Source organism: Pristiophorus japonicus, chromosome 9 (genome assembly GCF_044704955.1).
Source record: "Pristiophorus japonicus isolate sPriJap1 chromosome 9, sPriJap1.hap1, whole genome shotgun sequence".
In the NCBI taxonomy this organism is placed as follows: Eukaryota; Metazoa; Chordata; class Chondrichthyes; family Pristiophoridae; genus Pristiophorus; species Pristiophorus japonicus.
The window spans coordinates 144,334,756-144,350,462 of NC_091985.1; the positions used below are offsets into that span (position 1 = coordinate 144,334,756).

General features: G+C 45.6%; 1 protein-coding gene across 3 annotated transcripts in view; it reads right to left on the reverse strand.

Annotated features, from left to right (window-relative positions):
- Positions 1–15,707, reverse strand: part of slc24a3 (solute carrier family 24 member 3) — a 466,872-nt gene that overhangs the window by 61,955 nt on the left and 389,210 nt on the right. For all 3 annotated transcript variants that reach the window (XM_070888804.1, XM_070888803.1, XM_070888805.1), the window contains one exon: positions 4,255–4,329. In XM_070888804.1, coding sequence (XP_070744905.1) covers positions 4,255–4,329 — 75 coding nt within the window. The remainder of the gene's footprint in view (positions 1–4,254; positions 4,330–15,707) is intronic.

The window sequence follows — 15,707 nt, forward strand, 5'->3', positions numbered from 1 at the left end:
GAATACCGAACCAAAGTACTTGTTCAATTGGTCCGCCATTTCTTTGTTCCCCGTTATGACTTCCCCTGATTCTGACTGCATCCCGGGAATCAATCTGGTGAACCTTCGCTGTACTCCCTCAATAGCAAGAACGTCCTTCCTCAGATTAGGAGACCAAAACTGAACACATATTCCAGGTGTGGCCTCACCAAGGCTCTGTACAGCTGCAGTAAGACCTTTCTGCTCCTATACTCAAATCCTCTCGCTATGAAGGCCAACATGTAATTTGCCTTCTTCACCGCCTGCTGTATCTGCATGCCAAACTTCAATGACTGATGTACCATGACACCCATGTCTCGTTGCACCTCCCCTTTTCCTAATCTGTCACCATTCAGATAATATTCTGCCTTCGTGTTTTTGCCCCCAAAGTGGATAACCCCACATTTATCCACATTATACTGCATCTGCCATGCATTTGCCCACTCACCTAACCTGTCCAAGTCACCCTGCAGCCTCTTAGCATCCTCCTCACAGCTCACACCGCCACCCAGCTTAGTGTCATCTGCAAACTTGGAGATATTACATTCAATTCTTTCATCTAAATTATTGATGTATATTGTAAATAGCTGGGGTCCCAGTACTGAGCCCTGCGGTGCCCCACTAGTCACTGCCTGCCATTCTGAAAAGGACCCGTTTATTCCGACTCTCTGCTTCCTGTCTGCCAACCAGTTCTCTATCCACGTCAATACATTATCCCCAATATCTTGTGCTTTAATTTTGCACACTAATCTCTTGTGTGCGACCTTGTCAAAAGCCTTTTGAAAGTCCAAATACACCACATGCACTGGTTCTCCCTTGTCCACTCTACTAGTTACATCCTCAAAAAATTCTAGAAGATTTGTCAAGCATGATTTCCCTTTCATAAATCCATGCTGACTTGCACCGATCCTGTCACTGCTTTCCAAATGCACTATTTCATCTTTAATAATTGATTACAACATTTTCCCCACCACCGATGTCAGGCTAACCGGTCTATAATTACCTATTTTCTCTCTCCCTCCTTTTTAAAATATGTGAGTTGCTATTGTGCTAGGTTGTGCAGCTGGTAGTATGCGAAGCAAAGTCATTTTGACTCTTGGTTAAGTTAAAATGTTCAGACCATCGGAATATAGCATTGAGTTTGAGTTAAATATAGCTTGAAGACTTCTTGATAGCTCCTCTTTGGAATGCTATGTCAGAGCTGGCAGCACTACCTGCCCAGTGGTGTTTCAGGAGGCTGTATTATTCACACAGTTTGAACAAGAACCCAGCCCGAACAATTATATAGCATTGTGCTACACAAGCAAGGTAGTAAAGTAGCTCTCAGCTCATCCGGAATGGCTCTTGTGGCATTGCGGAGCAATTATGCAGGTGTGACCGGATTGTAGAGGCTATAGGGGAGATAACCCATCCAGTTGTAGCTGTTTTCCATTTCGTACATGAAAATTCATCAACTGGGTGTTTTGAGCAAGGCAGCTCAGGCAAAGGATCCCTAATGGAGGGTAACCACTGGAGACGTGACCTAAATGTGCATTCTACAAATTCGCGTCTGCCAGATTCCTTCCGGGTTCCTTGCTGTACAAGTATCCGAAATGTGTTAATAGCCACAATCTGGAAATTAGCACGCGCGCCATTCTGTGCAGTGTTATGTAAGTGAACTAAACAGTGGAAATATTTAGATTATCGAGTTTCACTATAAGGTGAGTCAACCTCAGTGATTTGCCTTGGTAAACCATCAGCCTTTAAGGAAGTAACAAAATATTTGAATCAAGTACAGAGCAAAAAAATAAATATTACCGAATCAGGCCATCTGGCCCAACCAGCCCATGTTGCCATGTTTCTCCTCCACATAACCAGTTGTCCTAATCCCATATTCCTGCCCTGTTCCAATATCTCCTTTTCCTTCAACCAGTTATCTAACCTATTCTTAACTGTTGACATGGCCTTTACTTCAGTAACTATAACTTTGCTAGTGCATTCCACAGCCTCACAATCCTTGGAGTCAAAAGGTTTATCCCACTCTGTCCTGTATTTCTTGCACTTAATCGTATATCTACGGCCCCTCTTATAGACCTTTCAATCAATGGAAACAATCTTCACTGTCCCATCCCATCATCACTTTAAACACCTGCATTATATCAACCCATAATCTCCTCTATCCTAATGAAAATAGCCCCAATTTTTCATCTGGCCGAATCAGGCTCCCTCCCTACAAGCCAGGCGGACCTGTAAAATACCCCACTCCATCCGCTTGCCCAAGAATAGATACTCATTGGTGGGAATCTTCTAGAATAATTCAAGAGCACTGAAACTCGAACATGTACAGAATGAAAAGGAAGACACGACACTCCAGGCTCTGAGACACTCAGCTGAAGTCCACAGAGATTAACTGCAATACATCGAGGTTTAATCCACTGGCATTTTCTCAAAGAAAGCTTTCATGATTACAGCTTTGAGCATTGACTGAGGCTCAATTGCTCAAAGAAAGCGAAAAATAGCACCCAAGTGCTGATTCAATCTACAGCGCTTGGGACTTCAAATGTGTGAAGACCTGCTGTATGATAGATTGGCAATGCTCTGAATATAACTTGAGTATCTGTATCTAAGCCAGAATTGCTTCACTCTATGGAGATGCAGTAGCAATCATCTTGCAAAGTGGAAACAGCATTGCTTTTTCTTAACACATCATCAAGTTCCGAATTGGATGGTACTTGGTAATGGCATTTCAAAAGACAGAAGAATAGAGCAGAGAGAAAAAATGTAGTTCACTTGCAAATTTAATGGGTATTTAATGAAATTTTCTGGGGTTTTTCATGTCTACTTTGCAAAATTTGACATTACATCACAGGTGTAAAAATGAAGAAAATGCTGAAGACTTTGACCGCAGTATTTCAGTACCAAGAGCAGCCACACAAATGTGACTGGAACTTGCCAGAACGTAGAAAAATATGAAGGAGGATCATTCCTCTGGAAAACAAATAAACTCAGCGGAGGAAGGAAGTTGATAGGACTGGTTACATCGCAGAGGTCACAAGCATCACCTAAGCTTGACCATTAAAAGGATCAGGCCTTGTGGTCATAAATCAATCCTTGGAGTAGACTGGGGGGGTGGGGGCGGGGCATAAATGGGCTCAGGTTATATAGCAGGCAACCCGATCACTGGTTGGACAGCAGGTGCTGGTAATGGTTTGGCTGTTGCCATTTACACCTCCTCCAGACTCATCTTTGGATTCTTTATTGCCCCATTATTACCACATTTTGCCTTGCCCCGTCATCCCTTTTGTCATTTAATCTCTCCTGCATTCCACCCCATTACAGACCTTCCCTTTTGTTCTTTCCTCCACCCCTTCTCCCATACCCCCTCCCAGCTCTGTAATTGCTCACAAACCGATAAAGCTCGAATTGCTTCCAGTTTTGGCGAAGGGTCACCAACCTGAAACGTTAACTCAGTTTCCCGCTGCACAGATGCTGCCCGATCTGCTGAGTGTTTCCCAGCCTTTTCTGTTTTTACGCAGCGGGCTGTTCACTCAGGCTCACCACAGTCTGGAGGCTGCCTGCTATCCTGCCGGCCTCACTGCGACATTGGGCTGTGCCGTCCCAGCACCACGCCCGTCCCAACACGTTGCCTAAACACAGGGCAACAGTGGTGCTCAAGGAGACGCCACAGCAAGCACCACTTGTCTGCCTTCGCTGAAGGTGTTGGCATGTGACCAGGAAAGGGGGCAAAAGCTCCCCCTAGTGGCCGAGTGGACAAAGCGCCACTTTGGTGTGGTACTGAGCTGTGCCGACCAGGCCCACCCCAAGTTTGATTGTAGCAGTGTTGGGACTGCTACAAATGTCATCGAAGAAACACTGCTTCTTTATAAAATAAAAGAACCTGACATTAATCCTGAGTTTTCGATCACTGTCAGTCTTAAATCTATTTGTAAGTAAATATCACCTCTGCGATGAATTAGTCTTTTTGTAAATTCTGATAAAGAAGTTGTTGGAGAGTGAACCCTGCAACACTCAGTTAGTTAACCCCTAATTAAGACTTTTTTGACCATTAGAAAATGGGTGCAACCACTGGGGAGGGAGCAAGGTGAGGAAGACACGCGGCAACTATTTATTTTTTGATGGAGGTTATAAGCCACTTTCCCCCCACCTCAACTCCCATAATTTTCCCCTGATGCCCCTCCCATCTTTCTTTTTAAACGAACAGTTTGCTTCTGCATTAGAGTTAGGTAACGTTCTTACCAAGATGAGGGCCATCACTGATAACGTGTAGTAAGTGGAATCTCGAATCAATGACCACCATGTCAATGGCACAACCTGTAAGCAGCCACAGGAGAGAGAGAACACATTACTTGAAAGTCAGCCGAGCCAAATGTCAACATTGTAAGTAAGGGTACATAGAATTACACAGGATATACGGTACAGGTACTATGAAGTGGTATTATATTAACATAATAAGAAATAGGAGCAGGAGTAGGCCATTTGGCCCCTCGAGCCTGCTCCGCCATTCAATAAGACCCTGGCTGATCTAATCTTGGCCTCAACTCACTTCCCCACCCGCTCCTCATAACCCTTGACTCCCTTATAGTTCAAAAATCTGTCGATCTCCACCTTGAATATATTCAATGACTCAGCCTCCACAGCTCTCTGGAGTGGAGAATTCCAAAGATTCACGACCCTCTGAGAAAATAAATTCCTCCTCATCTCCGTCTTACCCCTTATTCTGAAACTATGCCCCCTAGTTCTAGATTCCCCACAAGGAGAAACATCCTCTCGGCAGCTACCCTGTCAAGCCCCTCCTCAGAATCTCATACGTTTCAATAAGATGATTGTGGAGCGTGTTTCCTGTGTAACACAGAATCCGCACGCCACAATTCTGCTGATAAGGTTGTTTGTAACTCCATTTCAAATCGAGAAATTCTAAACAGTGGACAATAATACACCTCTTGCTATATACCTGCAATACCCCTAAAGATAGCATTACACAAGCAGATGCTCCAGTGGGTTTCCTACATTTGACACAATATTTGGAGCATGCTGCAATGTAGAGAGTTGAAGGGGACAGTAACTCTACAGGCTAAACAACATCAGCTTTCGGTATTATGCAGAGAGTTTCTCCCTGATCTTGGACTCTTTTGTTAATACTCTGTTTGCTGAGAAGCGTTGTAAATATCCATTTACCATCTGTACCAACCTAGAAAACCAGCAAAGGCTGACAAACTAAACTAAAAAATAAGTCGCACATCCCCAAAAAAATCACATGGGCAGATCAAAACGAGCTGAGAGTATAGTCAGACCTTATAATGTAGGATGACCAGGAAACATACTGAAAGTGCAGTGGGACGCTGATTTGCCATAACCTAAGCTGCAGGCTGATCTTTATATCATTGATCACTTTTATCTCACTACACAAAAGTGGAATCTGCAGCCATGATGGATTTAGAAATTACTAAAGGGGACGAGAGGCTCCGCCCCAATCTGAAAAGATTGATTTTGATTTGATGTATTTTCTGGCACTTTGGAGTCTACTGCAATTATAAATTAATACAACATTATCCCAAACCCCATTTTATTTCCAATCCCTTATAATTCTGTAAGTACAGTGAGAGGGATGGCAAATAATGCATTCACACCAGAGGACATCCTCTTTATCCAAACAAAAGGAGGCTGCCACCAGACTTGAAGAAAATAAACCTTTACATAAAGACAACAGCCAAACATGTTCCAGTGAGGAACTTATTATTTTAAAATCTGTTTAGCAGTTTATTTGGCAATCCCTATTGCTTTCAAACACCCAACGGCTCATTTAAACATTTGTGACCACAATTTCATTCACAACAAACAACAATAAAGCCTGTTTAATTTATTCCACTCCTGGCCTCTGACCAATTCGAATTGTTCCAACAGGCTTCAGTCTCGGTCTTCAACTGATCTGATTGAAGCCCACAGCCCCACCTACGAAGCAATCAGATTGATTGACTATGACACCCTCTGATCCCAGTGAAACACTGACAAGCAGACAGGCAGGTTGAAACGTTAGCATGATTTACTTCAGCAGCTTATGAAATGGATGCAAGGGAATAAAATCCCTTTCCCTACACAGAAAGGGATCGCTCTTTGCTTGTTCCATAGAAGAGACTTGAGTTTTGCAGTTCTTTGCTGAGGACTTTTGAGGTCATGGAATTGGACCACGCCAATGGCCTACAGTGACTGAATAAGTCAAAATCCTTCCTTAATTCACGGGACTCTGATCTTTACCGCTGTGCTGGAGATCACATTCTGCAGTTCCATCCATTTGGAATTAGAGGCCACTAGTTTATGGTGACTGATTAAGTCAGATCCTATTTTTATTACATAAAATTCTAGAATTTTTACTGGTGTTTTGGAGAATACATTCTACAACTTAATCTATTTTTCTGTGTAAATAGGTATCCTTTAAAATGATTTTAAAAGCGACAAAAATGATTGCATGAAGACAACCTACTCTTGTCTTTTTGGGAACGAGATTGAGGGTGGACCTAATCTATCTGAAAAGAATTAGTACGTTGGCTGTGGAGTAGTTATTTGTGAGAAACCAGGGAAAATAAAACAGGGAACATAGGATTACATACAAGTTACAACACCAAAAACAGGCCATTTGGTCCAAACAGAGTTTGTTGGCAAAGCAAAATACCGCAGATGCTGGAAATCTGTTTTAACGCTCTTACGTTTAATCTTTGTTCTTGACCCTTGAACTACTGGAAACAGTCTGCTTCTATCTACCCTATCCCATCCTTTCATCATTTTAAACACTTCTATCATATTTCCCTGTAATTTGCATTATTCTAAAAAATGTCTTTCTTTGTATTTATATTTCCTCATACCAGGCAGCATTCTAGTGAATCTGCATTATACTTTCTGGAAGGCCTCAATATCCTCTCTATAGCGCTGAGCCCAATACTACACACACTACTCTAACTGCGGTCTTGTGAAGGTTTTATATAGGCTCATCCTCCTCTTGGCTTTCATACTCTATACCTTTTGTGAAAAAAACCTAGAATCCCGGGAGCCTTTTTTTGAATAACCTTATCAACCCGAGGTGCTGCCTTTAATGTCCTGTGAACCCCGAATCCCTCTCTTCTTCCACAACTCCAAGCCTACTTCCATTCAAACTGTAATTACTGCAGTTACGTTTTTAAACACAATGTTTTCTCTCACACTTTGATATCGAATTCCATCTGCCACCTTATAGCTTATCCCTCCAGCTTATCAAGAACCCTTTGCAGTATCCTTTGCTCATCTAAATAATTATCTCTAACTCCTGTTTTGGAAAATGCTAATAAGTTAAGAAGGGTTTCACAATGGGCCAGTGCTCCAACATATCGTCCCAACAAGTCAATGTAGGAAAAGGCTGTAACACATTGGGGCCGAAATTCAGCCTCCCGAAAAGGCCTCGAATCGTCGGAAAGCGGCGGCCAAGTGACAAAGTTGAGTGTCCGCCGATTTGCGGTCGAATGGCCACCGCCAGCGAAATTCACCCCGGTGATTTTTCCGGTGGTCCCTACTTCCGCCCAGCTGCTGCCGACCCCTCCTAAGTGTGTCATCAAAGACCGCACCGCCGATCTTCCGCACCTCCAGAGAAACTCACCAACAAAAATCTTCGGGCCGCCGAGCAGTGCCCCCGACAGCTTTTTCTGTCAGTGCACTGCCTTTGAAGTGCGTGTGACATGGCTGTGCGGTGGTTATTCAAGGGGAGGGCGCATTGCCGCGGCCGCCATTTTATTTTTTTTTGTCGGTAGGCTGCTTGGTCAGCCCGACAATTATGCCCCCCGGGTTCGGCCGGGCCGTCAACAGGCAGCCTGGCACCCCCTCTTGGGTGCCAGGCCGCTGGCCCGGCCAAAACCCTCCCTGGTGGCCCAGTGGACTTAACTGAAATAATCGCAGAGTTCGCAGCAGCTCTCCTCTTTAAGTGGAGGGCAGAGACGTGATGACATCATCAGTGCCAGGTTAATGACCGACAGCGACGGAGACTCTGTCCCACCTCTATTTACGCCCCTCGAGAGTGCTCACCGCCACACTGCCGCCCCCATTATGACCGACTTCCGCTCCGCTCCTAAAAAAATGACAAAGAGCTGATTTTCGCGCAGGAGGCCACCTCATCCACAGCGGCGGTGAAAGTACATCAGGAGCGGGAGGTGCGAGCTGTTTCGAGTGGCGGTGAATTTTTACCCAATTATCTGCACAAAATTAGCTGAGAGAACAGTTGTTGTTTAGAGCTGTTAATTACATAGACTGGGTTGCCACCTGAAGCTTCAACCGTGAGAGGGACAGACAGAGAGCAACAGTGGGTAGAATTCCTCATTCTGTGACTTCAATTGATTTCACAAAGTTTATAATCAAGTGAGAACATAAAGTCCAATCCCTGATTGGATCAAATAACACCAACAGCAAGTTGTCTGAGTACACATTCAGGTCTGTTGGCTCGACTAGAACATCTGCGTCAGACGCAAAGGACTGTAATTGCGGCCCCTACGGGTGCGTACGAGGTGCACAATCGCCCGAAAGGGCTGCGTGTCTTCTGGGGTTTTGCGCGCAAAGCGCATGCACAGAAACCCAGAGCTTGCAATCTGTCAACGCAACCCCGGGAAAGGGGCATTCGCTGACAGAGAGCTGGGTTATTTGCCCAACCTCTGCCCAGCGAATGTCCTTCAAATTGTTATGCCTGGTAAAAGCAGGCACAAGGCTTGCTTTTACCAGTGTAAGTTTAAAAAAAACATTTAAAAAAAAAACATTTATACATTAAGAAAACCTGTACAATAAGGTCATGTTTATTTTCAGCCCCTTTAAAACATTTAAATTTATTTTTCAAAAAATATAATTTTTGTTTTAAATATTTAATTAAATGCCATTTTAATTAATTTTAAATATGTAATGGTTTTTTAAAAATGTAATTGATGTGTAGATGTAATTTTGGGGTGTTCTCATTAATGCTTAAGGGGATTCCGCACCTACAGAATCTCCATAAGCATGAATGGGGATCCCCCTTCTTTTATTGGTGGGCTGGCCCAAGTGATCCCAGGGCCGCTTGCGAACCGCCTGTGCCCGAGGTACGTGGGCCTCTACCTGCGGGTACCCGGAGAGGCCCGCGAATCTCCGTATCTCCCAGACCACCAGGCACCCGGGCATTTTATTTGCAGATCGGAGGCGTTTCCCTGCGGGAAGCCTCCGATCGCAAATTAAGGACCAAGGTGAGCGATCCTTAGTCAAACCCTCGTCACATCTCCTTCGGCCCCGGCAGCCCCATCAAGACAGATAGACTCAAGATCGTAATCGAGCTGAATGTGTGCATGGCTCAGGGAGAGGAGGGGAGGGAGTGGGGAGTGAGCTGCTTACAATACGAACTCAGGCTCTATCCCAAAAACGTGAGGATTGTCAATGAGTTCAGGAACGTGCCGGTTTTGCAATGCCGCTCAAACGCAGCACGAGGGAAATATAGCACGATACAAGTGCATGAAGTGATATTATTTAACGCTGCTCCACAAAAGCAGCACTAACTCTTCTATTAGCATTAGAACATTCCCACAGGCACCACATGTGCGACTATGTTGAGTTTTATACGAAATCACGGCAATAAAAACGGAAACATCCGCTGTGTACTGTCGAACTCAATAAATGGGGCAAGTGCCTCCTGTACTGGGTTGTTGCTAGTACTGCGTCAATTCAAATCATTGTTAGTGGTGACTGTTCGATGTGATGTATGAGAGCAATAAAAACTTGACATGAGCTATCAGAGATCAGATTTGGGGTTTCTAATGCAGCAGCAACTCTTGTGTCTCCGTCACGATGGTGTAAGGCTTCAATTCCAGCACAGGTTAAGACCAGCTCCCACGTGTGTGCGCAGTGATTGTGTGGAGCCCGAGTGGGGCGCTAATTCTTTCACTGGCCAGTTGGACCAACACAGAAGCACTTGGTCCCGCAGCTGGGAGAGAAGGCAAAAAAGAAGTAGAAGGAAATCAAAAGGTGACGTCACAGCCAACGTGGTAAGTGATTGGCTGCTGATTGGTGAGTAGTTTTTCTTTTTCTTTATTAGTCAGTAACTTTTAACATTGTTGTCGGCAATTTAAGTGTATCTAAGGGTTAAGTCATGGCAGGACAGCTCGGTCACGTGATATGCTCCTCCTGTACCATGTGGGAACACGGGGACAACACCAGTGTCCCTGACGACTACATGTGCGGGAAGTGTGTCCACCTCCGGCTACTGACGGTCCGCGTTGCGGAGTTGGAGCTGAAGGTGGATTCACTCTGGAGCATCCACGATGCTGAGAATGACGTGAGTATCACGTGTAGCGAGTTGGTCTTACTGCAGGAGAAGGGTCCACAGCCAGCGAGGGAATGGAAGACCAGCAGGAAGAGTAGTGCAAGGAAGGTAGTGCAGGGGTCCCCTGTGGTCATCCCCCTGCAAAACAGATACACCGCTTTGAGTACTGTTGAGGGGGATGACTCATCAGGGGAGGGCAGCAGCAGCCAAGTTCATGGCACCGTGGCTGGCTCTGTTGCACAGGAGGGCAGGAAAAAGAGTGGAAGAGCGATAGTGATAGGGGATTCAATTGTAAGGGGAATAGATAGGCGTTTCTGCGGCCGCAACCGAGACTCCAGGATGGTATGTTGCCTCCCTGGTGCAAGGGTCAAGGATGTCTCGGAGCGGGTGGAGGACATTCTAAAAAGGGAGGGAGAACAGCCAGTTGTCGTGGTGCACGTTGGTACCAATGACATAGGTAAAAAAAGGGATGAGTTCCTACGAAATGAATTTAAGGAGCTAGGAGCTAAATTAAAAAGTAGGACCTCAAAAGTAGTAATCTCGGGATTGCTACCAGTGTCACGTGCTAGTCAGAGTAGGAATCGCAGGATAGCTCAGATGAATACGTGGCTTGAGCAATGGTGCAGCAGGGAGGGATTCAAATTCCTGGGGCATTGGAACCGGTTCTGGGGGAGGTGGGACCAGTACAATCCGGACGGTCTGCACCTGGGCAGAATCGGAACCAATGTCCTCGGGAGAGTGTTTGCTAGTGCTGTTGGGGAGGAGTTAAACTAATATGGCAGGGGGATGGGAACCAATGCAGGGAGATAGAGGGAAACAAAAAGGAGGCAAAAACAAAAGACAGAAAGGAGATGAGGAAAAGTGGAGGGCAGAGAAACCCAAGGCAAAGAACAAAAAGGGCCATTGTACAGCAAAATTCTAAAAGGACAGAGGGTGTTAAAAAAACAAGCCTAAAGGCTTTGTGTCTTAATGCAAGGAGTATCCGCAATAAGGTGGATGAATTAACTGTGCAAATAGATGTTAACAAATATGATGTGATTGGGATTACGGAGACGTGGCTCCAGGATGAGCAGGGCTGGGAACTCAACATCCAGGGGTATTCAACATTCAGGAAGGATAGAATAAAAGGAAAAGGAGGTGGGGTAGCATTGCTGGTTAAGGAGGAGATTAAGGCAATAGTTAGGAAGGACATTAGCTTGGATGATGTGGAATCTATATGGGTAGAGCTGCAGAACACCAAAGGGCAAAAAACGTTAGTGGGAGTTGTGTACAGACCTCCAAACAGTAGTAGTGATGTTGGGGAGGGCATCAAACAGGAAATTAGGGGTGCGTGCAATAAAGGTGCAGCAGTTATAATGGGTGACTTTAATATGCACATAGATTGGGCTAACCAAACTGGAAGCAATACGGTGGAGGAGGATTTTCTGGAGTGCATAAGGGATGGTTTTTTAGACCAATATGTCGAGGAACCAACTAGGGGGGAGGCCATCTTAGACTGGGTGTTATGTAATGAGAAAGGATTAATTAGCAATCTCGTTGTGCGAGGCCCCTTGGGGAAGAGTGACCATAATATGGTGGAATTCTGCATTAGGATGGAGAATGAAACAGTTAATTCAGAGACCATGGTCCAGAACTTAAAGAAGGCTAACTTTGAAGGTATGAGGCGTGAATTGGCTGAGATGGATTGGCGAATGATACTTAAGGGGTTGACTGTGGATGGGCAATGGCAGACATTTAGAGACCGCATGGATGAACTACAACAATTGTACATTCCTGTCTGGCATAGAAATAAAAAAGGGAAGGTGGCTCAACCGTGGCTATCAAGGGAAATCAGGGATAGTATTAAAGCCAAGGAAGTGGCATACAAATTGGCCAGAAATAGCAGCGAACCTGGGGACTGGGAGAAATTTAGAACTCAGCAGAGGAGGACAAAGGGTTTGATTAGGGCAGGGAAAATGGAGTATGAGAAGAAGCTTGCAGGGAACATTAAGACGGATTGCAAAAGTTTCTATAGATATGTAAAGAGAAAAAGGTTAGTAAAGACAAATGTAGGTCCCCTGCAGTCAGAATCAGGGGAAGTCATAACGGGGAACAAAGAAATGGCGGACCAATTGAACAAGTACTTTGGTTCGGTATTCACGAAGGAGGACACGAACAACCTTCCGGTTATAAAAGGGGTCGGGGGGTCTAGTAAGGAGGAGGAACTGAGGGAAATCCTTATTAGCCGGGAAATTGTGTTGGGGAAATTGATGGGATTGAAGGCCGATAAATCCCCAGGGCCTGATGGACTGCATCCCAGAGTACTTAAGGAGGTGGCCTTGGAAATAGTGGATGCGTTGACAGTCATTTTCCAACATTCCATTGACTCTGGATCAGTTCCTATGGAGTGGAGGGTAGCCAATGTAACCCCACTTTTTAAAAAAGGAGGGAGAGAGAAAACAGGGAATTATAGACCGGTCAGCCTGACATCGGTAGTGGGTAAAATGATGGAATCAATTATTAAGGATGTCATAGCAGTGCATTTGGAAAGAGGTGACATGATAGGTCCAAGTCAGCATGGATTTGTGAAAGGGAAATCATGCTTGACAAATCTTCTGGAATTTTTTGAGGATGTTTCCAGTAGAGTGGATAAGGGAGAACCAGTTGATGTGGTATATTTGGACTTTCAGAAGGCGTTCGACAAGGTCCCACACAAGAGATTGATGTGCAAAGTTAGAGCACATGGGATTGGGGGTAGTGTACTGACATGGATTGAGAACCGGTTGTCAGACAGGAAGCAAAGAGTAGGAGTAAATGGGTACTTTTCAGAATGGCAGGCAGTGACTAGTGGGGTACCGCAAGGTTCTGTGCTGGGGCCCCAGCTGTTTACACTGTACATTAATGATTTAGATGAGGGGATTAAATGTAGTATCTCCAAATTTGCGGATGACACTAAGTTGGGTGGCAGTGTGAGCTGCGAGGAGGATGCTGTGAGGCTGCAGAGCGACTTGGATAGGTTAGGTGAGTGGGCAAATGCATGGCAGATGAAGTATAATGTGGATAAATGTGAGGTTATCCACTTTGGTGGTAAAAACAGAGAGACAGACTATTATCTGAATGGTGACAGATTAGGAAAAGGGGAGGTGCAAAGAGACCTGGGTGTCATGGTACATCAGTCATTGAAGGTTGGCATGCAGGTGCAGCAGGCGGTTAAGAAAGCAAATGGCATGTTGGCCTTCATAGCAAGGGGATTTGAGTACAGGGGCAGGGAGGTGTTGCTACAGTTGTACAGGGCATTGGTGAGGCCACACCTGGAGTATTGTGTACAGTTTTGGTCTCCTAACCTGAGGAAGGACATTCTTGCTATTGAGGGAGTGCAGCGAAGGTTCACCAGACTGATTCCCGGGATGGCGGGACTGACCTATCAAGAAAGACTGGATCAACTGGGCTTGTATTCACTGGAGTTCAGAAGAATGAGAGGGGACCTCATAGAAACATATAAAATTCTGACGGGGTTAGACAGGTTAGATGCAGGAAGAATGTTCCCAATGTTGGGGAAGTCCAGAACCAGGGGTCACAGTCTAAGGATAAGGGGTAAGCCATTTAGGACCGAGATGCGGAGGAACTTCTTCACCCAGAGAGTGGTGAACCTGTGGAATTCTCTACCACAGAAAGTTGTTGAGGCCAATTCACTAAATATATTCAAAAAGGAGTTAGATGAGGTCCTTACTGCTAGGGGGATCAAGGGGTATGGCGAGAAAGCAGGAATGGGGTACTGAAGTTGAATGTTCAGCCATGAACTCATTGAATGGCGGTGCAGGCTAGAAGGGCCGAATGGCCTACTCCTGCACCTATTTTCTATGTTTCTATAACCTTCGGCTGAACTTAGCTTCCTTAATTGCGGGTATACATCTTGAGATTTGGATTTGGTTTGCAAGTGCAAGAGGCACAGAATCTCACAGACAGCTGAAGTCGTATTGCTTAAACCGAAAGAAAACAAAGGGAGGGATTTTTAAACTCTCTCCCACCCCCAAGACGGGCAGCAGAAGGGCTGGGGGGGTTAAAAATTCATAGTTGCGTAATGCGACTCCAACCCACCGAGTATGCTCCTGCCACCATTTTTACGCCATATTCCCTCCACCGCCCTCTCCTCTCGCAAACACACTCCCTCCCCGCAAATATCGCAGCCAAAGAGTGCAAAACAGAAAAATAATAAATACTGCTCGGAGAGCAGTTGGTTCAAACCTAAATAAGTCTGTGCTAGTGAACGGGTTAATGTGGTGGGAGCGAATTGTTTTATTTTGGGCACCACAAAGGTTATTACTGTTCACTGTTTCTCATGGAGAAAAATTGATGTACTCACAGCACAACAGGTTTCAAATAGTGAATAGGTACATGACGTGAGGACTTAAAATAACTTCACTCTCTATAGAGACATTCATATGTACCAGGCTCCTTGCCTTTGAACTCCGGAATAATCGCGACATGCCTCATTTTATTCTACTTGCACGGCATAGCTTACTCAAGCTATGGACAGATTAGTTATAGCCACAAAGTTCAGCCTTTTGATGGCCTAGATATAGTCATCAGACTGTGGGTGTTAAGCTGGTGAATGGAAGCTGCAGGTACAAGCGTCAACTGCCAATGAGTCAACAGTTTGTCAACATATCTGAATGTGTAGCGAAGGCAGCTGGATCAACAGCTTTAGACTCACTGCAGACCCCGTCTTGCTCCTTCCCTAGGGACTGCACTGTGACGTAATGAGATGGCTGATCCTGAGAGCTAAGCTGGAGGGTGTACAACTCCCATTAGAACCACCCAAATCAGACAGGTCGACAGGCAGTCCACCTGATCCTCCTGGTGGTGGCTGGAGAATCAGGCTAACAAACCCAGCAGACAAGCGCCCTACCCCACAATCTGGCCACAAATGTGTAGGTATGCTGATTTAATGACAGAAACTCACCAACACAGAGGAGTAAATGCATGAACTATACCGATATCTCGGGGCCGAAATTCAGGGTCCGGATAAGGCCTGATACCGACATTTTGCGGCGGACATGCGGCGGAACCGAGTGCCCACCGCGTTCCAGTCCATTGGCCGCCACGACCCAAATTCAGTTTGGGGATTTTTCGGCCTGTTCCCCACTTCCGCCCTGATGCTGCCGACCACCGCAAGCGCATCATCAAAGCGTGCATCGCCACTCTCCCGCACCTTCAGCACACTCCGCCCCAAATTCACCTGCAAAAATTGATGATCCGCCGCACAGTGCCCCCGACAGCTCTTTCTGTCGGTGCACATTGTCCTGTGTGTGAGCCACTGACGCAGCTGCCATGTTTTATTTTTGCCGGTCAACTTCCCGATCGGCCGGCCAATTATTGCCCCGGGTTCGGCCGATCCGCCAACAGGCAGCCTGGCACA